Source organism: Ixodes scapularis, unplaced genomic scaffold (genome assembly GCF_016920785.2).
Source record: "Ixodes scapularis isolate PalLabHiFi unplaced genomic scaffold, ASM1692078v2 PGA_scaffold8__174_contigs__length_109621045, whole genome shotgun sequence".
In the NCBI taxonomy this organism is placed as follows: Eukaryota; Metazoa; Arthropoda; class Arachnida; order Ixodida; family Ixodidae; genus Ixodes; species Ixodes scapularis.
In genome coordinates, this window is record NW_024609883.1 from 52,953,798 (window position 1) to 52,975,288 (window position 21,491).

A 21,491-nucleotide genomic window follows, 5' to 3' on the forward strand; every position below is an offset into this window, starting at 1 on the left:
CAAGCAGCATCTAGAGAAAAATAAATGTTGCAATTCAAGTGGTCTTTTATTTAGTTCAATCGTTTGAGATACTTTTGTTCTCTTATATCTTTGCGCGTTGTTGAAAATGCGTTTTTTTTTTTTTTGTGTGTGCGTGTTTTTTTTTTTTTTTGTAGCTTTAGGTTTCAGCGCTTCGCTCACAAGCAGAAGTCGCGCACTCGCTGACTTCTGAGGGGAAAAAAATGTATCGCAAACAACTAAACTGAAAGAAAAAAAAAAGCTTTAGGCTTTTTAAGATCCTTTTTTTCTATAAAAGCCACTCGGTCAACCTCCCGAAACCACTCTTCATTTTTGCTGTCGAAACAACTCCCGATGCTCGTTCTTGGCCTGTTCCCTTGAGAGGTAAGCTTCCCATTTTAGGTCTGCAACTCAGTCATTATTATCAATATACTAATTAAAATTGCAGTATCGTTCGCTTATGACGAGGTACATACAACAGTTGGAGCATATTCCGTCGCCCCGTTTTCTAAAACATAATTTTAAAATTAAGGTTTGTTTATTGCTATAATTTAGCGCTGCATGAAGTTTTCATCTGGAGCGTAAAGAGATGTAGCTCCCATGGATGGCTCACAAGCATCTCGCTCTATAAGTATTTATACACACCACTTATGTTTTATTGCGGTAGTTTGTTCGGCAAAATGCCCGTCTACAGCACGCTAACTGCAATGCTCACTTCTCTTTTCTACTTACAACACGTTTTAAACCAAAAATTTAGTAACCATTTCACCTTAGTGTTCAATGATTTGGTATACGATGATATTACGATTGACAAAAGATATCCTCCTTATTTATGTCACCTTGGACTCTACAAACCACAAGATTTGCACAATGCTTCCATCTCTAAAAAGTCCTCGATATCTATAGCTAAAAAAACAGATTGCGCTCTAAATGATACCCACCAGTTGGTGCTCGCAGCACTTAAAACTCCTAGAATCTAAGCGCGTTTTTCAAAACCTGTTAACAACTCCGGAGTTCAAATACGATTGACAAATGCATCGAGAAAATAATAAACCTTGTGTTCATCGTAGTCATAAACGCTGGAGGCACATTGTGGTTTCGATCAGCCAGGCAATAGTGTTTGTGGCTGCGCAAGGTAATATCTGTTATGATTTGTTTAGATTTTGTGTGCCTAGGATTTGTTACGCCTGTTGTGATTCTACCGTGCGGTGCTTGCGCAAGCACTCACATCATGTGCCTAACTCATTCACAATATATTGTTTGCCTCTCCGATTTTATAGGTATAGTTTTGGGTCTGTCCTAAAGAAGGGTGTAGGCTTCCGCGAGACATGAGGCACAGCTGCACGCACCCGCTTTGTTTGGGTCGATCGTGTCATTTGTGCATGTCGTCCGGGCGTGTCGGTTTTCTCAGGGATCTCAGCCATGTAACACATAGCACGAGGAAAAGTTTGTAGCTTGCGGAAGGAAAATGTAGGTGCGCACCCAATAACCTTGTTTTCTAAAATTGCAGGATGGCACAAATCTCTTCCCACACATGGAGGCACACCCAGCGTGGAAATCCTCTACTGATTGTCACAACCTTAGAGGGTGTGACCCGGGAATATATATATAGCTCCAAATATAGGCCACCATCATCAACAGAACCGTGGGTGAAGTACTACGTGTGCCTTGCATGTCGCCGAGAAAAGGAAAAGAACGGTATAAGGAACCAGCCTTTACCGAGGATGAAAGTGCTGGAGTCCGATGTCGTGTTTGACATGAAAACCACTCCACACATCTGTATCCCCTTGGAGCCATGCCAGGTAGGTGAATATTTTTAAACATTTTCTTTTTTAGAGCGCAACTTTTAGGCGCCAGTTTCCGGGTTTCGTGGCGTCGGCCTAACCTATTACGTGTTATTACATCCATCGAGCTAGTACATCCTCCGAGCCATTACATCCATCGATGGATGTAATGACACGATGGATGTACGGCTCGTTGGATGTGTGGACATGTGTATGGATGTAGCTGCTCGATGGATGTATTGGCTCGGTGGATGTAATTGCTCGTCCTTTGTTATGACGCATAGTCTGCCATTACACCCATCGTACTAGTACATTCATAGAAGCCAAGATGGCCGCCATGGTGCTTTTTTCGTTATTCACATTCTTATTGGTTCGGGTGCCCCAGGGAACAAACGGTAAGCTAAAGAATGGTTAGTGTATCAAAATTAAATTTTGTAAGCCTTCAGATTAATTTTTTTTCGTTTCAATTCAATTTGGATTAATCTTTATTTACTCCAGTCTGGAGAAGGAGAAGGGGAAAAAGCTACATTGCGTGGCTTGACAGGCGCCTTAGTAAACACTTGCAAACACATTACATGACATCATCACTCATGATGTTTCACAAAGCGAACGAAAAGTATGATTATACGCGCCGTCCTAATCCTATATTAAATTTGTTGATATTTAGTTAATTTTGAGGTTGAAAAAAGCAGTAATTAATGTTTGATCAGTGTGGAAACAACAGACAACGAGCCGACGATGCGCATTCAACTTTGGAGACGCCAAGGGCCGCAGAAAGTGAACTACGCACAAGGGCCCCTTCCCTCGCTTTTGTACATTTAACTCTTTAAAGTACTGTGAACTATAGACTGTCAATTAGACGGCGAGTAATATAAAATTCCTGTATCGAAAAACCATCCGAGAAGAAACTTTATGTTCGATGAAACGGCGTTCGATGACATGACAATCGATACTACGGCATTCGGTGAAACAGCTTCCATTAAATTATACAGCATAGTTAAACGAAGAAATAAACCTGCGTGTGTGATGGATATAATGGCACGTTTTTGGACGAAGAAGCTCGGTGGATGTGATCACACGATGGATGATATGGCAGGATGTATGTAATGACACGGTCTTGGACGAAGTTGCTCGATGGATCTGATGGCGCGGTGGATGTAATGGCACGATGGATGTAATTGCTTGATTGATGCAATGGCACGTTGGATGAACTCGCCAAAAATGTATGTAGTGGCACTATGAATGTAGTAGCACGAGATAGGACGTAATTGTTCGATGGATGTATTGGCACAATGGATGCGTTGGCCCCAAGCCGGCGCTAAATTTAGCGGGAAATTGAATTAGTGTTGAGGTCATGGGACGTCAATTTTTCCGCTAAATTTAGAGGGGGAAATTATGCCATATCAATTTGTCACGTCGCCCATGAACAGATTCAGTTTCTCCGCCATATTTAGCCGGAGAGTTGACGCCACGTGACCTCAAGACCAATTCAGTTTCCCGGTTAAATTTAGCGGGGAAAACGACGTCATGGCTTCGTGTCACGTCACCCGGGAACAAATTCAGTTTCTCCGCTAGATTGAGTGGGAAAACTGAAGCCACGTGACCTCCACGTCAATCTGAATTGTACAGAGGAGGAGGGGCATACCCTCCCCTCCTCCTCAAAAGCTTAACTCTAATTTCTCGTTACCGAGATTTGTAATTAGAGACAAAGCTAGCGCTCCGCAATATAACCCTAATATTGTAAAAAATATTTTTTAGGTTTTCTACTTTCTAGTGCTCTAGTTTGACGTTTTTTTTTTAATTTCCTTGCTCCGTTTTGCAAACTGGAATGATAATAATACGAGCCCCTTAGTAAACTGCTGATATTCGCAGGTTTCAACAGTGACATTGTCATATCAATTTTCGGGCGGAATTATATTATTCTCAATTTACTTATTGCTAAATGCCCCTCCCTTTGCAGCTGGTGGCGAAACACCACGAAAGGGATCACCGCCTTGCCATACCAGTCAGTACGGCAAAGCGGCCGCGCGAAGCCTATGAGAACATGCAGGCGGACTTGGCCAGATCTTTCAGCGCCAACAGTATCAACGAGCAGCGAAAAATAGAGAGGCATTTGCCGCCCTACAAGTGAGTCACGTTCGTTTCGAATAGTAATACATGGCTTGCATTGGCGTCACACCAGCCGCCATTGCTCCAGACCATGCTCCGGTGCCCATACCTTCTGCAGCATGCATTTGGCACTTTCAAATTTCTTTTTCTCGGCAAGCCTAGCCGAGAAAAACTAATTCGATGGTGCGATATGCATGCCGCAGAAGATACGTGCACAGAAATGGTACGAGGCAATGGCGGCTGGTACTGTGCCATATGACTTCACGTGCAAGGCAAGAATAGCATCTAGTAGAATTAACTATATTATAGCACCCATTAAAAATAGAGCGGCCCGCCTTTATGCACCGAGTTAGGAGCGAAAATTATGGCAAATTTCTAGGCGAATCTGGGGCGATTTCGTGAAACGTATATGTCCGACTTTAGCACCCACAAACATGCTGAATACGCTGGTTCTCGACCGATCACTGAAGCCAAGCAGCGGGACCCGTCAGGGAGGGAGACTAATTTTTTGGCCCCTTTCCTACCCTTTAGTCAACGTGACTTCTCTCGAGCAATCAAACCTCGATTTTCAACTGATCACGTTACTTGTCTCGACCAACGAGCGCGTTTCAGACACGAGAACCAAAATGCTAGGCTAAGAACGTTTCACGTTAAAAAAATGGTAGTTTCGAAAGAGCTGCGGAAAGTGCTTGCACAGCTTGCAGCGTTTTAGCGCCGCTCGAGTTAGTACTCGAGCCCCCACCTCATCCCAGAGTTGCGGTACTATACAGATCCTGAAAAAAACGCTCACTTATTATTTTTTTTACAGGTCTGTGAAGTCTCAGTACTATCGCAAAATCAACAAGCGATACCCAACGCTCCATGGAATAGGTGACCCGGGTTCAGTCTGGGCGGAGCTCACCCAGACTTGGGAGTCAAGGAACAACGTGAACTCCGATGACCGCTACGTGCTATTTGAGCAGGCACAACCCCCGTTCCTTATCCTTGCGTCGGCCCAGGACCTCCGGACCCTGCACGATTCAAGACACTGGGTGTGCGATGGCACTTTCGACTTTTGCCCACCGCAGTTCAGCCAACTTTATAGCATTCACGGCTTCAAAAGAGGAGAAGGACTTCCTCTTGTAGCGGGACTCCTGCCAGACAAGACCCGGGCCACATATACGAAGTTCTTTGAGGTGGTACGCACTGCCCTGATCTCTGCGTGCGGTGACGTCGGAGAACTCCGATTCGGACATTTCGACTTCGAGATGGTCGCTATCTCTACATTCGAAGTGACCTTTCCGGGGGCAGAGTCCAAGGGGTGTCTGTTCCACTTCGCCCACTGCGTCATCCGCAAGATGGCCCAACTAGGCTTGCGGGTGCGTAGATCTTTCTTAAAACTTGTAATTTGGAAATTGTGAAATCGCCCTTTGCCAGTTTTGTGCCTAATCTATAATCTGAATTTAACCTTGATCCTGCAGGAACTCTATGGTGACATCCAAAGGCCAGCTTTCAGGCGCTGGGCTCGAAGGCTAGTGAGCCTCGCCCTCCTCCCGGAGCGTCTCGTGATGCCCCACTGGACTACATCCCTGAAAGGCCAGACGCCGATGACCGGAACCCCGAGGCTAGACGCAGCCATAACGGAGTTTAGTTCTTACTTCGAGCGCCAGTGGCTCATTTCGCCAAGACAGGTGGCACTTTGGAACCATTTCAAGGATGAAGACAACCTGCGCACTACAAATCACGCCGAAGGGTGGCACCGCTCGCTGAGCTCCCGTTTTCAGTGCCAGCCGAGGATGCCCCTCGGGAAATTCATGGTAGATTTCCAGAAGAATATCCACCACATGACACAGGTAAGCCTCTATTTTATATCCACCAATTAAGATATGGGTTTTCAAACCGGTCCTCTAGGAACCCTAGCAACCTTCAAAAATTGCCCCGGAACCCTCCCCGTTTCCAGCCTCCGCTCCCCGTAATAGTTAATAGGGAGTTTTCGTAGATCTTTTTCGCCATCCCGCAACGCTCTCCCCAACCCGCCACGACTCCCGGAATTCCACAGTCAAGGCCATCGGCGCGCAGGCGCAGTAGCGGCTTCTTTGTTGCGGCGGCCCCTGCGGAGGGGTAAATGCTGTCTGCGAAAACTCCCTATTCGCTGCGTTCACAGGGATGCGCCACTAGCGAATCGGAGCGAGTTAGCGCGATTCAAGTTAATAATAATAAACGTTCAAGTATATTCTTGAAACCATACACAATGCGAATGATATATCTTCGGGGCCATGAAAGACATACGTGTATCCGAATATGACAGCAATGACCATAGGAGCCGCGGCGCTTAAACCATGGCGAAAGCGGAAAAAATAAATCTTTCATGTATGGTTGGGCGCTATGTTCCAGACTTCGATTACCCACTACTTCAGTAGCTTGGGAATAGGCAAGCCGGAAAAACACTCACTGCTAGCTGCAACCTACGAAGCGGGCGCGGTAAATGTTCACATTAAACATTGCCATCAGTGAACGCCGGTTGCCGGCCGTTCGCACGCCTTGTTCTTCGGCCTGTTGGCCACCCCGTCTTGTGCGCATAGTCACAAAAAATTCCTTCATACTTAAACAGCACGCTTAAACAACGTGCGCACACAGGGGCACAAAGCGATTGCACAATGTAAACAAGCGAATTCATGTAAACGGAATGGTTGAAGTGGATTTGATATGTAAGCTCGATCCGATGCACTGCTGTCGCATCCGGAAACGTAGCCATCGTCGTCTCGCGTTATGCTTCTCCGTTTTGCATAGGCGCTCTGGGGGAAAGCATACCTGCTTCGACCGATATATCGGTGTTAATCTTCGCCGCTTTACACCGGCGCGTCACGGTGGAGCGCCTTGCTTTTCCCGGATGCTCATGAATTTCGCAGATCTATTTTCGAACTTCGAAATCTTCGAAAGTATATCTAAGTTGCCAAGTAGTCCTCTTCAGTTCGAAGTACGAATCAAATATGTGACTGTTGGTTACGATATTCAAAGCTTTCAAATATTCGCGCCAATCTAAAATAACGATTAGTAGTTGTGTACAAATATATAAAAAAAGCAAAATCTAACTATGGGTGCTCACGGAACCGAAGAGACCTGCCCGCGGAACCCAGTTTGAAAACCACTGAATTAAGTTAGGGGAGGACAATTTTCGTAGAACTGCTATGTACGTGCGGCCGCCTGGCAATTACCCCTATATCAATCAATCGATCAATGTTTATTAGTGTCCAGAAAAAATCATGGGGGCCTTAGTGCTGGCACACTTGAAAAAAAAAACCGGGAAAAAGTAGGAGTCAAAAGTGCAGGGGAGGAACGCAGTCCAGCAATTTGACGAAATAATAACAACCAATGTAAATTCCAATCAATTTCCAGGCCAAAGCAAACAAAAAAAAAATCGCCATGTCAACGGTAATAGTTGTGTAAACATATACGAGTACCGCCAGCATAAGGGGCTTACTAACACTGCGATCAAACGTTTCGCAGCACGAAATCATAACGTCGGAATTTCTGAGCGAGAGTACGAGATTTTCTGCGATATCAATATTGCGGCTTATAGCTCCTATTGTTTGCCTCAGCCACTCCGCATTCGTTGCCAGCACGCTGGTAAGACATTGTTGCCCGGGAGCGTGAGGATAGAGGAGACAAATGCAATCCTCTGTACATTGATGACTGCCCGTAAAAAGCCCATTGTTTCAGATATTATGAGCGAACTAAACGTTCATGGCATTGTTTTTATTATTATTATTTTTTTTGTTATAGGTGAGGATCCGGCAGCTTGAGAACGGAGAGACACCAAATGCCACGCGACCTAACTACGCGGCTAACAACGATGCCATCCGGACCCACAAGCAAAGCCTCCAAAGGCAGTGGATGAACCTGACCGCCGCTGTGAGAGGGGGAGGGGCGACCGCTGCCAGCATCCAGCAGCAGTTTGAACAGAATGTGAACATGTTTCTAGACGAAGTATCGTGGTTGCTGGGGCTCAACAGTTAAAGTTCTTGAACTGTGTTCTTTTTTCTGCTATATTAGCATGTCTTTTGCATATGTATATTTTCTTGTGTGTGTGCTGCTTTTCAAGTGTATGCTTATATCTTGTTTTTTGTATATATGTTAGGCTAGCCTGTCTTGCTTAAACTCTAAGAAATGCCTGCGCGTCTACTTATCCGCCAAACACTCAAAGAACCAATCTGTGCGATCTAGGAAATCAGCTCAGCGAATGATGAGGCACCTGTTTAGATCTAAAAAGGCAGTCTGTGCTTTGGCATTGTGGAATGCAAAGCGTCATGCTTGCAGTGCGTAATGCCATAGCGCAGACTTCATTTTTAGGTCTAAACAGGTGCCTCATCATTCGCTGAGCTGATTTCCTAGATCGCACAGATCGGTTCTTTGAGTGTTTGGCGGATAAGTAGACGCGCAGGCATTTCTTAGAGCTGGACGTAATTTTATGTGATCTTTCGAAGTAGCCATTGTATTGTTTTCAAGCGCTCAGTTGGTATTTTTTAGGCTTTAGGAACCTTTTTACACACCTGCTATGCTAAATCGCAGTATTTTTTTTTAACCTAAGCATGTTTGTGTCTTTTATGTTTTTTTGACAAATAAACACATCGAAAAAAAAATCGAACTGAAATGACAACCAGTCGTTCATAGTGTAAAGCCTTTTATGCGGCATAAAAAAAAAAAAAAATACAGCATTCATTTCAGCTTTTCACGTAGTGAAGCGTAGTGTAAGGCGGGAGGCTGTGTTCTTCTCGCAGGTAGGCAGACGTGAGCACTATATAATTTTACCAAGGTGAGTACTATCACTCAGAAGCTCGGCATTTTTACACTAACGCAAAAAAAACAAAAAAAAAAAAAACAGGGACGAAGCTAATCAAAAAGAAAACGGAATTTCACCAATGAAAAATTCTGCTTTATACGCAAGTTCGAGTTCTCTTCTCGAAACATTTCACCTGATCAAATGCGATTACCAAAGTCACCTTGACATTTTCTGTGACGCCATCAATCTAGACTAGACTAACACCTGACACGTCACAACGGCACAGCCAACACCTTGAGCCACCGCTGGGATGACCTTTTACGCGAAGCTTCCTCCAGAGGTGAGCCAAAAAATGATTCCTTCGTTAAAGTGTAAGAGGATCCTTAGATGACCAACTAGTTGTACACAAGATGTTTGGGCAGTTGCAGCGACCCCGCTTCCGTCCTTGTCACTCACAATATGTTTTTCAAAATTCAACTAGAGTATGTTCTCCAGCTTAGTTCGTTAAAACGGTTAGAGGTTGCCAATAAAATACCTTGTGGACTAACGACGCAACTAACGACGCAGCAATATAATCTCCACTATGGTGTTCGAGTTCGGCACGTTCGACAATGCAAAAGTCACGCTCGCATTGCCTAATGTCACAACTCAGACTGCATTTTTTCGTCTAAAATTATGTTTCGGCATCGACATTCGCTGAGTTGCCTCCATAGGTTTCGGTGATTGGCTCTCGGAGTGTTGTGCGGGAAAGAAGACGCACGGGTACTTTTTAGAGCGCTCGAAAAACTTGAGTGCGCTGTAACGAAACACAAAACACTTACACAGCAACTCTTGCTTTTAACCGGTTTCATAATCTTCACAACAGCACCTCGATGAAACACAGAAATCAGTGAGCTCATGCATAAAGCGTACAAACTCAGTACGAGGTCCCTTGTTTTCTAATAGAACCTTAGTTAATTTATTCCTTTTTACATTTTATTGAAGCGTCTCCGATTTCTGTTTCCCGTTATGACATACCACCCCCAACTAGATAATCTTTCAGAATTGTCTTGTTAAAATTGATACCTGAACGTTAAGTCGGGGTCACACTGCTCATAAATCCTACAAAGGACGGTTTGCATAGAGATTCGAACGCGAGTCACCGCGAGGTCCGTGCTTCGAATGCTGCAGGGCAATGAGTTAAAGGAGAAACATGGCACGCGGTATTCGAACCACGGATATCGCGGTGACTGATATCTGGAAGACTGTTTATTGTAGGATGCATGAGCAGTGTGACCCCGGCTCTAGGGTATCAATTTAGAATTTCATGTCAGGTCTTCGGATCAAAAAGAAGCAAATCCCATTCCGTCTCCTCATTTGTTTTATATCCAAACGTTTGCTTAGTAGACTTTTTCTTTGCAAACTACCTTGATCGGTCGTACATATAAAGTCGGAGTACACAGAAACTGTAGTGCGTGCGGAAGGCTTAGCTTCCCTCGTAGGTGCATTTCTGCACTTTTCCACACATCAAGTGACCTCCAAATTTATCCGTAGGATCATGGAAAGTTTCTTTTCTCCTTCTGTCGGAAGGGGTGCAAAAAACAACTTCGAGATTTCACCTCTTTCATTTGACAGTGAGGGATGCCTTATCAAGTCGGAAGTAACACGCGACGACATGCAGCTCAAAGATAGGCGCCGAAAAAAGGCAAGGACAAGAAGAGACGTAAACACTGGCCGGCATGCAGCTCCTGACCGTGCCGCGTGACACCGTCTTCATGGAGTGTCTTCAATTGAAATTGAGCTTGTGCCCGCGCCCTATTGGCCGAGCACATAGAAGACGAAGGAACGAAGAAGCACGAGTTCATAGCAAAAGAACAGAAAAATAAATAAAAGCAAGCATCGAGATCAAACTCGTCGAACCAAACAGGTCTCCAAACAGAAAGGAGCGAAAACAGGGCGCGCCATCTATCGGTCTTCTTTCCAACGAATTCCCGCGACGACGGAGTAGCCACGCGTGCACTTATCGCTCTAATCCCCACCCCCGTTCTCGGCCCTTCCGCCTCCCTTAGCCTTGACGCCGTGCCCGGCCTTCCCCCCCCTTTCGGCCTCGACACCTCTCCCGGCCCTTTCGCAGTCGTCGGCCTAGCCCCCGCACTCGGCAATTCCGGCTCGCTCGGCCTTAATCCACGCTCGGCCCTTCCGCGAGACCCGGCCGAACTGGTAGTGACCCGAGGGGGTAAACGCTGTTCGTTTTTCTTTAATTTTTTTCTGGGACTTCTATTGCGTGGGGTGAAAAACGAACGCGTGTTTCATAGGTCATTAACGTCAGGGATCCGTTTTAAGCGGTATTTGCGCAAAGTACAAAAATTGTTGCATCGCTCCTTTAAGCAGTGCAGCTTCTTTAGTGGTCAGGATAGACTCTTTTCTGTCTGTTTTATTATATTGTCACGGATGCTTGCTCCAGTCCTATTTTCTATCAATATTTACTATTCTGGAAAGTTCCATAGGCCATGCTCAGCTGTCATTGTATGTTCTGGTGGAGGTGCTGGGCACTTTACCCATAGCCCTTCACTCTGTGTGTACACTGGCGGCTCCTCAGCCGAGTTGCCCGATAACAAGACACGGGTGGCACATTATCCCGAGTCTTAAACCCCCGGCGAGCCGTGAATCAAGTAATATCCCGAGCCCGGCAGAAAAACCGCAAGACCGAGCGAGTACCACAAAAACAAAACTCGGAAATACACCACGAAGAACTTGAAATCTAAGCCAGTTGCTGCTACCAGCAAAAACCACCGAAATTAGGTCTTTTGCCAGAAAAAACCGAAGCTGACTAAGCCAACAATGACAAACCTGTAACAGCAAACCACGTCCGCTCCCGCCATCGTTTGCATGCCCGTCGCACCTCGCACTCTGATGCCCTTTCATGCAAGGTGCATAAGACGTCGAGGGCTGGATTGAACAATATGACCGTGTCGCCCGCCACAGCGGGTAGATGGACAAACAGCTCCTGCATAACCTATACTTCTCGGGGAAGAAACTGCAAGGCACTGGTTTCAGAACCACGAATCCTCCTTAACGTCGTGGGAAGTTTGCAAGATCGAGCTGAAATGCACGTTCATCTGCCAACATTGACGAGACAAAGCCGAATTCCTGATTCTGTCCAGGACACGGCCCCAACGAAAGCGTCACCACCCTCGTGGAGGATGTTTTGCTCCTGATCAAGCCCCCACGCCAACCCTGATGCTACAGAAGACAAGAAGCTAAGAATTCCATGTTCCTCATGTGAAAGACAACACCTTCAGCAGCCTTGTCCGCAACCCCACGACAACAGTCGAAGGGTTCATATTAATGAAGCTTCCGACATTGAATGTACACTGCACGCCCGAGCATGTCACTATCAACAACTCCCCAGCGTTGCGACACTCGAGTCGTCCAGCTGCAACTTTGACGCCAGCTCCCCAGGCATCCGTGAGATCATTCACAATGGTGTCCGGGAGGAGATAAGGAGCTAGTTCCTGCCATCAGTTGCCCGGCTTTTATTGTGATCGCCGAGATTGTTTCAGAAGAAGTTAGACAAGCATTTCAACTGAAGACTTCTTCGAGCGAAGCGGCATCAGACAAAACGAGGGCGACTTATGCCACAAAGTCACAACGACCACCATTGGCTACCTGTTACTATTCAATGCCAATTCAACGAGACACCCCAACGCCAAAGCATTCCCGACATCGGGAAGAACCAGTGTAGGTCCGCACTGAACAAAGTACACCGAGGAAAACGGAGGTACTGCGAATGGCCGGCCGAAAACCACTCTGCTACCACTGCATGAGGCCGACCATGTCTACTGGAGGTGCCCGTACTAATGAATTGGCCTGCAAGGGTTCGTGCCGAACGACCCTTGAACACGTCTCGACGAGCGTCCGGGGAAGATTGAGGATTATCTTCGGCGGTCTTTGTCCCTGGTACCGACATTGCCCCGAAGCTCGTGATCTACTTAATCTAGACGGGAGGTAAGCACGACAAAGCAGGTGTGCGGCAAAGCAAGGAGAGTTGATCTGGTGTCGGTTGTCGCCCAAGGACAATACCTAATAATTTGCTGACACTAATTATCTGTGTCCACGCCACGAAGCATACAATTTCCAACTTTGAGGGAGAATGCCGCTCAGTGACCTTAATAAATAGAATGGTTGGTTGCTCTCAAATGTTCACTGCAAGCCTCACGAGACTTCACTTTGCCACATTACGTTTCTTCTCCATCTCCATTACGAAATGGAAGTGAAATGGCTTGAATAGCAAACATTGTTGCCAGCTATCAAGTCAACGGTATAGCAAATGGCACAGCCACATGACCAATACATGCCCGAACTTGCTGCATTGATGCAGACAACTACCAGGAAAATTTCGCGGATTAGAAGCCAGCCCTGCAGCTTCAGTGCATCAGATGTCAGTGTGCGCACATGACATATGATTACAAGACGGCATCAGTCGGTCAAAGTTGCTACTCGACCAAACTGAACACCGACGTGACAGGAGCGTCATCCCACAACAAGGTCCACAGGTATTACGACTGAACGCATGACAGGAGACTGTCGCAGAAAGAACTCGTTCTGGAACCATTAACTAAGAATCAATAATAATGTAATCCAGTGGAAATAAACATATTTGATAGACTAACCAGATAAACCTATTTCCGCTTGCCCCTACGCCTTGAGAGTTTATACACAAAGAATTGTGCTCACCACACGCGCAGGTCCTTTTGAGGACACTTGCATCTCTGACCCTTCAATATGAATTAATGGGACATACCAGACTGGCAGACTTGTTGCATTGGGCTGCACTCATTCCACTTCTCCTGAACACACTTCTGAGCATATACTTTAATCCTATGTGTTGATGCATTGTTATATAGCAGGACACTTCCTATACGTATGACACAATAGACCCTTTGCAGAACCTCATCAAGCAACACAACTGTTAACATCTTTTTCGGCATAAAGCACACAAATGGGCCCCAGTTCACGTCGAATGCAAATGCAGCATCCGAGTCCACTAGGCGCTGAGCCGAGTTCACAGTGATGGCGGACATAACACTCTTGTCGAACAAATGACCAAAGTATGAAAGCCTGGGGTAATTAGAGTAGTAGCTACTGTAATTCGTGTTATTACAATTTAGCAAACAGTAAAGGCTACAGTCTCGGTGAGCCAATATGCACGTTGGAGAGAGGCACATGACAACATGTCATTTAGAGTGCTCGTCTGCACAGATTTGTCACACACCTTCGCTCTGTCTCTTTGATTGGTTCGAGGGGGCTGTGGCGGTTGCCCTTTTCCAGGTTACAATGGTACGAAGTATAGGCAACCCACACTTTTAAGAAAAGGCTATTGAGGAGACCGAAAGGAATGGTCAACATTTTTCAACAAGACTGCTCTTCAGGCAAGGGATGAACACAAATATGAATCATCTTATCCAGGTAATTAGAACAAGTAAATAATTGACCGACTAATACAATGCACTCTTGATGAAAAAATGTATTGCTGCAATAAATCCCACGAAAGAGAAAAAGGTGTAGTTCATCTATGCATACACCAAAACAGTTGTTCTTATTGCAAGTCGAATAGCTTTGAAGCAGGTGCCTACAACGATTTATTCATCTCCACACTCAATAAAACGTCATACTCGTGGCTGAAAATAAGTATGCACTTCGCACTCACCAAAAAAGGAAGAAAAGCTATCGAATGTAGAATCGTCGATTAGCACAAAGGGTTAAAGATCGCAGGAGCTTCCTTGCTAAAAGTTGCTATGGTTATTCGGTGACGCAGGCCTGAAACAACTTCTCCTAGGCCCTAACGCGACGAATATCTTTCGCGTCGATTCTCAGACATTCCAACGTTCAAACAAAGCTAAGAGAATGCGAAAGTTTTATGCTAAAACCACTCAAGGTTCTATCGATCCTTGAACAGATCCCGAATCCGAGCACCGGTACGGCGATACGGCTGATGCTGTCTCACAGTTGTTAATATCCAGATGATCCAGAGCGATCTTGCGCAAAAAGGGTATAAAGTCTCATTCCTTCATACTTTCACATTATACCTTTGTCAGCGAGCACGAAAAAGCCCGAAATTGTCGGAAAGCCGCTGCACATCACGGCTGCCGCGCACCGAACAAGCTCCCATCCACCAGCTCTGGGCGCTGCCATCTTACCTGCGACGTCACGGCTCTTGTGAGGTCACGTGACGAGTGGTCACATTTGCGTAAAACATGGCGGCAACCGGGGGGGGTGCCACTTCCGAACTTCCGGTTTATCACTCTAAGCCCCTCTACCTCGTTGGTGAAAACATTGTTTTGCCGTCGCCTTGCCAATAGAAGACACTTAGCCTATAAGCGTAACTGTCACACATTATCGTTTTGCCTCCCCCTTATTTTTTTACTAGTTACAGGTTGAAACGTTTTAGTATTTTTTCGTCGCCCATAACGGATACGTCTATGAAATGTCTGGGGACGAGAGTACACAGAAAAGGTCTATAGAGGAGGCTATATACTATATAGAGGAGGCTATGGACTGGATTAAAGCTCGATTCAGACTGGGAGTTTAAGTTGCAACCACCGCTGCTTTTTATATGTATGTGGGCGGGAAATCAAACAAAATTTGTATGCATCCGGGTTCTCAATCATCTATCGAATCTGGTCCCACCGCAAGTGTGAACACAGCGCATTGTTTGATTCACACGGTGCAAGTCACGGGAATCAAGTAAGCTCGTTCTGGGTTACATGATCGGGCTTGTAGCCTTGGCTTCGGTTACATCTAAAGTGAAACGAAGTATAGCACATGGCTGATTCGTTTAAAAGTATAAAGGGTCTCTATACTCACTTTGTTGATTGAGAGACCTGCGTCGAAGCTAAGCTAGTCTGGATCCGCTCTGGCATTTTTTGTCCCAAAGTTGTTGTTATCGGGAGTTTCTGCAACTCACCCAAAAAGGGGAATGAGCCATCTATCTGAGTGGATCCTCATTGAACCCATTACGAGAGCGAGCAGCCGGCTTCGAGCGTCTTTGTGTGCACGAGCTCTCATGCTATGCCAGTGGCCTTCAAGACAACATGCTTGCGCTTGAAGTATCTGCTTCACTAGCATTAATGTTAAAACGAAGCTTATCCGCTGCTTGAGCGGGCATCACCACCGTTGCTTCGAGTTCTTCGGCAGCAGCTTTGCATCAATCCCATCGTACACGCTATGGGGGCATTTTGTACTGCGTGGTGGAGTTCCAAACATATGGTTTTCTCACAATAGGTCGAGTATAAAATAAATGCTTCACAAAAGATGAAAGACTGAAATGAGGTGATTTCTGAAGATTGTGTAACCCTTCCGGATAAATGCTCTGTCGGGGCCTTTAGGAACGTTCTAGGTTCCGTACGCTTTGTGAACGCACGCAACGCCCCGGCGTTCCGTTCACCTCGCGTGCGTAACGCCTGATCGTCGGAGTCGAGTTTTTGCGCGCCGAGTCCTGACCTCAGAGGCGGTTTGCTGATGAATGCGAGTGTCTGTCCCGGCGACTAAAATCTATACAGAAGGGATTTTCTGGTCCCATATTACCGACTTCATGACAACAACATACCTTTGTATGCATTACCAAAAAAAAAAAAAAAAAAAAAAAAATGAGCGACATACGTTACTCATTCCTCGCAAATAAAAGGAACGGGTTACCGACCTACGTTGCGTTAAAATAATAGGAACGCGTTAGTGTTGTGGTCCTGGCTAAGTTAGTTGCAACACTTTATTAATGACAGAAAATTAACGACGAGTAACCTGCTCGGCTACATTACAACCTAGCCCAACGACGACATTGCAGATTGTTCTCTTCATCCGGGCGCCGGCCCAACGTTGCCAGTCTGAAAGGATTGTCAGACCAGAAAGGAACACCAGTCAAACACCACATTCCCCCACACTTATTTGTAAGACCGCTCCCCAGTTCCAGTTCACACGTTCGGCGAGTAGCGCTCTGGTAGACGGCGCACTCTTCCTGGGTAGCGATGTATTGGAGTCACCGGTGTTTGCCCCACGGTGCTGGCCGCCAGCTTGAGTGGTTGCAGCTGGTCCTGTTGCCAGCTGCACTGGGCTTGATGGGCCTGAAGGCGGAGGCGAAGCATCGACTCTGCCCTCCTGCAAGGGAAATGGCACCTCTTGTACCTCTTCCTCTTGGTCTGTGTCATGCCGGATGTGGTCCTGATGACGGCGCCAGATGGCCACACCATGATCAAGCTGTACCTTCAGCTTGTAAGAGGCTGGTCCACTTCTGGCCAGTATGGTGGCCTTCAACCATTTGTTCCCTGGTCGAAAATTCAACACTCGCACTTGGTCGTTGACGTGGAACACTCGTGCCCGGCACCTTCTTTGTGTCGTCTGACGGAACTGATGTCTTGCCACCCTGGCGTCTATGGCCGGTTTAACAACATCCAACTTCGTGCGGAGGCATCTCCCCAACAACAAAACAGCTGGTGGTTCCCCCGTTGTTGAATGAGGAATGTTGCGATAGTTCAACAGGAACTTGTTCAACGTTTGTTGTAGAGACTCGGTGTTCACTCTTTTGCGTAAAGCAGCCTTGAGGGTTTGCACGAACCTTTCGGCCAGTCCGTTAGTGCTCGGGTGATACGGTGCTGTCAACACATGGCGCGTGCCAATGCTTTTCATGAAATCTTCAAATTCCTGTGATGTAAACTGTGTGCCATTGTCTGAAATAAATGTCTCCGGACTTCCAAAACTTTGCAAACAGTTCTTGCAGCTTTTCAATCATGCTACCCGACGTTGTTGACTGCATTACGAAAACCTCCGGCCACTTAGAGTGAGCGTCCACGGCCACTTACAGCATTTTGCCTCTGAAGGGCCCCGCGTAGTCGATGTAGACACGCTGCCACGGCTTCGTAGGCCACGCCCAAGGGTGCAAGGGGGCCTGCGTTGGCCGGTTACGCTGCTGCTGACACTGCTTACAGGCTTTCACGTAGTTTTCAGCATCGGTGTCCACCGCTGGCCACCAGAAGTAACTCCTAGCTAGCTCTTTAGCACGTACAACACCTGGGGTGCTGTACAAGAAAGGGCACTTGGCAGGCTCCATTTTCAGTGTTCGTGCGTATGGCGCGTGATTTGCTCGCTTTTCGAAGCGACGAACGTGCGCGTTCTGGACTGTGATTTAACACGTGTGGACTGTGATTTTTGTAAACAGTGGAAACGTCTATATGCTTCGCGGGGAGAACGATGTCATGCTAAAAGAAGCATGCCATTGGTTGTACTTGCGAAAAGATGACTTCCACAGCCCTCCCACCGCACTGAAGGGCTAAGGGGTTCACGGAGTCAAGTTTGTGTCCCGACTTTCACCCCCCAGATGCGACGCTATGATATGTTACGAAAGATCGTTGAGTAAAACACCAGTATTGCCCGAGGCATTCAAAACGGTTTATTGTGTGCACAAGCATACATCAATTCCAGGCAAGCCGGCTGGTTCTCTTCTATGGAAGGACTCCAAACATTTAAATACTGCCAACGTATAGTTGAGCATGTCTTGAAATGTCAAAACTGCAGTCGCCAAGTGGTACGAAAACATAGCCATCTCCTCCTGCAGCCGCTTGTTATACGTCAGGGGTGCTATGTTGCGCTTTTTGCACTCCCAGGAGACTAGGAAGAGGGAAGTGACGTCAACGACACAGCAAACGCAGATTGGGTGTTGATTTCGTTTTCTTCTGTCAACATCCAATCTGCATTTGCTGAGTCGTTGACGTCACTTCCCTCTCCCTAGTCTCCTGGGAGTGCAAAAAGCGCAACATAGCCCCCCTGGGTGTCCCTCGTGGATCTCCTCCAGGAGCAGATGTCGCAGTTTTTCCGGCACGACGACTCTTAGTCCCAGCAAAAGGCAGCCTTGATATGCCGATAGGTCTGTGCTACGCTGGAAAAACGGCTTCAGTGCAAGATCTGCCATGTACGAGGGCCAACCTTTCAGGACATATTCCAACAATCTACTGAGCAGAGGGTCTCGGACAGTTACGAGGGCCAACCTTTCAGGGAAAGCAACCGCAGTGAGCGAAAAGACTCCTCTTCGTCAGCTTCTTCTGCAAGTGCGTTCACAGGCAGTCTCGAAAAACAATCCGCTTCCGCATTTTCGGCTGAGCGCTTGTATACCAGGGAGTAATTGTATGCCGATAGTGCTACTGCCCACCTTTGCAGTCTAGCTGCCGCAAGTGTAGGAATACCAGTCTTTGGTCCAAGAATGGTTTGAAGTGGCTTATGGTCTGTCACGAGACAGAACTTGCGACCGTTGAGATAAAAGTGGAACTTCTTCACTCCGAAGAGCAAAGCCAAGGCTTCTTTCTCCAGCTGACTATAAGCTTATTCAGCTGAAGTGAGGGTACGTGATGCGTATGCCACCGGTCGAGCAGTTCCATCTTTCGCAGTACCGCCCCTACGCCGTAGGACGATGCATCACATGCCAGCTGCAATGGTGCCTTTGGGTCGTAGTGCGCAAGTACCCTCGAAGAGGCAAGCAGCTCCTTGACTTTCTTGAACGCTTCGTTACACGTCTGGTCCCAAGACCACTGAACATTCTGGTGTAGCAGCCTGTAGAGGGGGGTCACTACAGTTGCTAGCTGCGGGACGAACTTGCCGTAATAGCTTACGGCTCCCAGAAGTGATCTCAGCTGCTGCACGTCTTCAGGCGCTGGTGCATCCATGATAGCAGCCACCTTCTCATCGGACGTGCGAATTCCTTCACGGCTTATCACATGCCCCAAGTACACGAGCTGGTCTTGGAAGAACACAGACTTTTCGCGCTTGATGCGAACACCCCACTCAGCGAACCTCTTGAACACCTCCCCCAGGCTTTTAAAGTGCTCCTCTTGAGTCTTGCCCGTGATTAGCACATCGTCCAAGTAGCAAGTAACTCCAGGGATGCCCTTCAGCATGTTGTCCATGATTCGTTGAAAGGCGGCAGGCGCCGACGCAATTCCAAATGGCAGCCGGTTCATCAGGTACAAGCCCTGGTGCGTTGTAATTGTCAGCAATTTCCGTGCGTCCTCGTTCATGACAACCTGCAGATAAGCTCTGTTTAGGTCAACTTTGGAAAAACTTTGACCACCAGCCAGCCCTGCGAAAAGTTCATCCACCCTTGGCAAGGGGTACCGTTCGACGTCCAAGACCTGGTTCACTGTTGTTTTATAATCTCCACACAATCTTATGGAGCCATCCTTTTTGGGCACGGGCACAACTGGAGTTGCGAGCTCGCTGCTAATGGTAGGTGTGATGACACCCATGACCTCTAGCTTCGTCAGTTCTTCCTCCACGGCTGGCAGTAATGCAAAGGGAACGCTTCTCGCTTTCAGGAACTTGGGCTGGCTTCCTTCTTTTAGAAATAGCCTTGCCTCTTCTCCAGAGATCTTCCCCAATTCGTCTAAGAAGACTTCCTGATGCTTGTGCAGAATCTCCTGCAACTTGTCTACAGGCGTCTGTCCCCTCTCGTTTCCATGAAGCCTGTTGATGCCAGCCACTTCCTTCCAGTCGAGCTGTAGCTGTTGCAACCACTTTCGTCCAAGTAAGTAGTAGTGGTCCGACCTCGTCCAACACATACAATGGCAGAAGCTGTGTTTGCCCGTTGTGTGAGACCTCAACGTCGATAACGCCACATGGCTGAACCGTTTCTCCGGTGTACGTCTGCAGCCGAAGTGACGTCTGTCTCAGGTTCGTGTGACCAATCTTTTCGTGGCACTGCCGCTTTGAAATCACAGACACTGCTGCTCCTGTATCCAGCTCCATTGTCAACGGAGTTTCCTGTACCAGAACTTCCACCCTAAGTGGCTGATCTGAAGCTGCCTTCATGCTTTTGACAGCAGCCTCTCCTGCTCGGCCTTCCACCGAGAACGACTTGAGCGATCTTTTCTTCCCTCGCGAGCTTTCTTTTTCACGGGACGAGCGACAGACGCGCTGAATGTGCGCTGCCTTTTTGCACTGAAAGCAGACCGCCTCTTTCTGAGGGCAAGCACTCGCAATATGCTTGGTTGAACCGCACCGATAACAGGTCCCTCCTCTCGTTTTGGTATCCTTTTTGTAGCTTCGCAACTTGTGGACGCCGGCACCGTCGACCTGTGTGCCGCTGGCACTGGATCCATGCATCTCGGAGGCACTCTTTATAGCTGCATCCAGCGCTGTAGCTCGGTCAACTGCTTTCTGGAACGTTAGTGTCTTGTCCTCCGCGAAGAGCGCTCGTTGAATGTCCACACGCCGCAAGCCGCACACAAAACGGTCGCGTAGCGACTCGTCCAAGAATGTGCCAAAGTCGCATGTCTCGGCGAGCTTCCGCAAACGCAGCGACGAACTGCGCTATAGTCTCTCCTTCTTCCTGCCCGCGGCGATGAGAGCTTGTCCACTCCGCGGAGTGGACAAGCTCTCATCGCCGCGGGCAGGAAGAAGGAGAGACTATAGCGCAGTTCGTCGCTGCGTTTGCGGAAGCTCGCCGAGAGCTTAGAGCTATTAGAGAGCTATTACCAGTAACGAAGTCACTAGCAGAGTTGACACAGTTGCTGTGAGACCACCTAGAACCAAAACCCTCTATTATCGCGCGCGATAATAGAGGGTTTTGGTTCTAGGTGGTCTCACAGCAACTGTGTCAACTCTGCTAGTGACTTCGTTACTGGTAATACGGGATCTGTCAACGACTTGAGAAGATTGTATGTCGTAGGCTCAATTAGGCTTAAGAAGGCGTCAACCTTGTCGGCATCCGGAACATGGTTCACCTTGAGAAACGACGTCAGTCTCTCCTCGTACGCAGACCAGGAACCCAGTGACGAGTCGAAATGCTCCACTTGCCCAATCTTGGACATTGTTTCCTCGTT

At 47.3% G+C, this 21,491-nt stretch overlaps 1 protein-coding gene across 1 annotated transcript; it reads left to right on the plus strand.

Annotated features, from left to right (window-relative positions):
- The first annotated feature begins 1,705 nt into the window (after positions 1-1,705).
- LOC115310681 lies at positions 1,706-5,084 on the plus strand. The gene is made up of 4 exons (XM_040219560.1): positions 1,706-1,799; positions 3,742-3,908; positions 4,699-5,025; positions 5,066-5,084. The coding sequence occupies exons 1-4, from the start codon at positions 1,722-1,724 to the stop codon at positions 5,082-5,084; spliced, it is 591 nt and encodes a 196-aa protein (XP_040075494.1). The 5' UTR covers positions 1,706-1,721.
- The last annotated feature ends 16,407 nt before the right edge of the window (positions 5,085-21,491 follow it).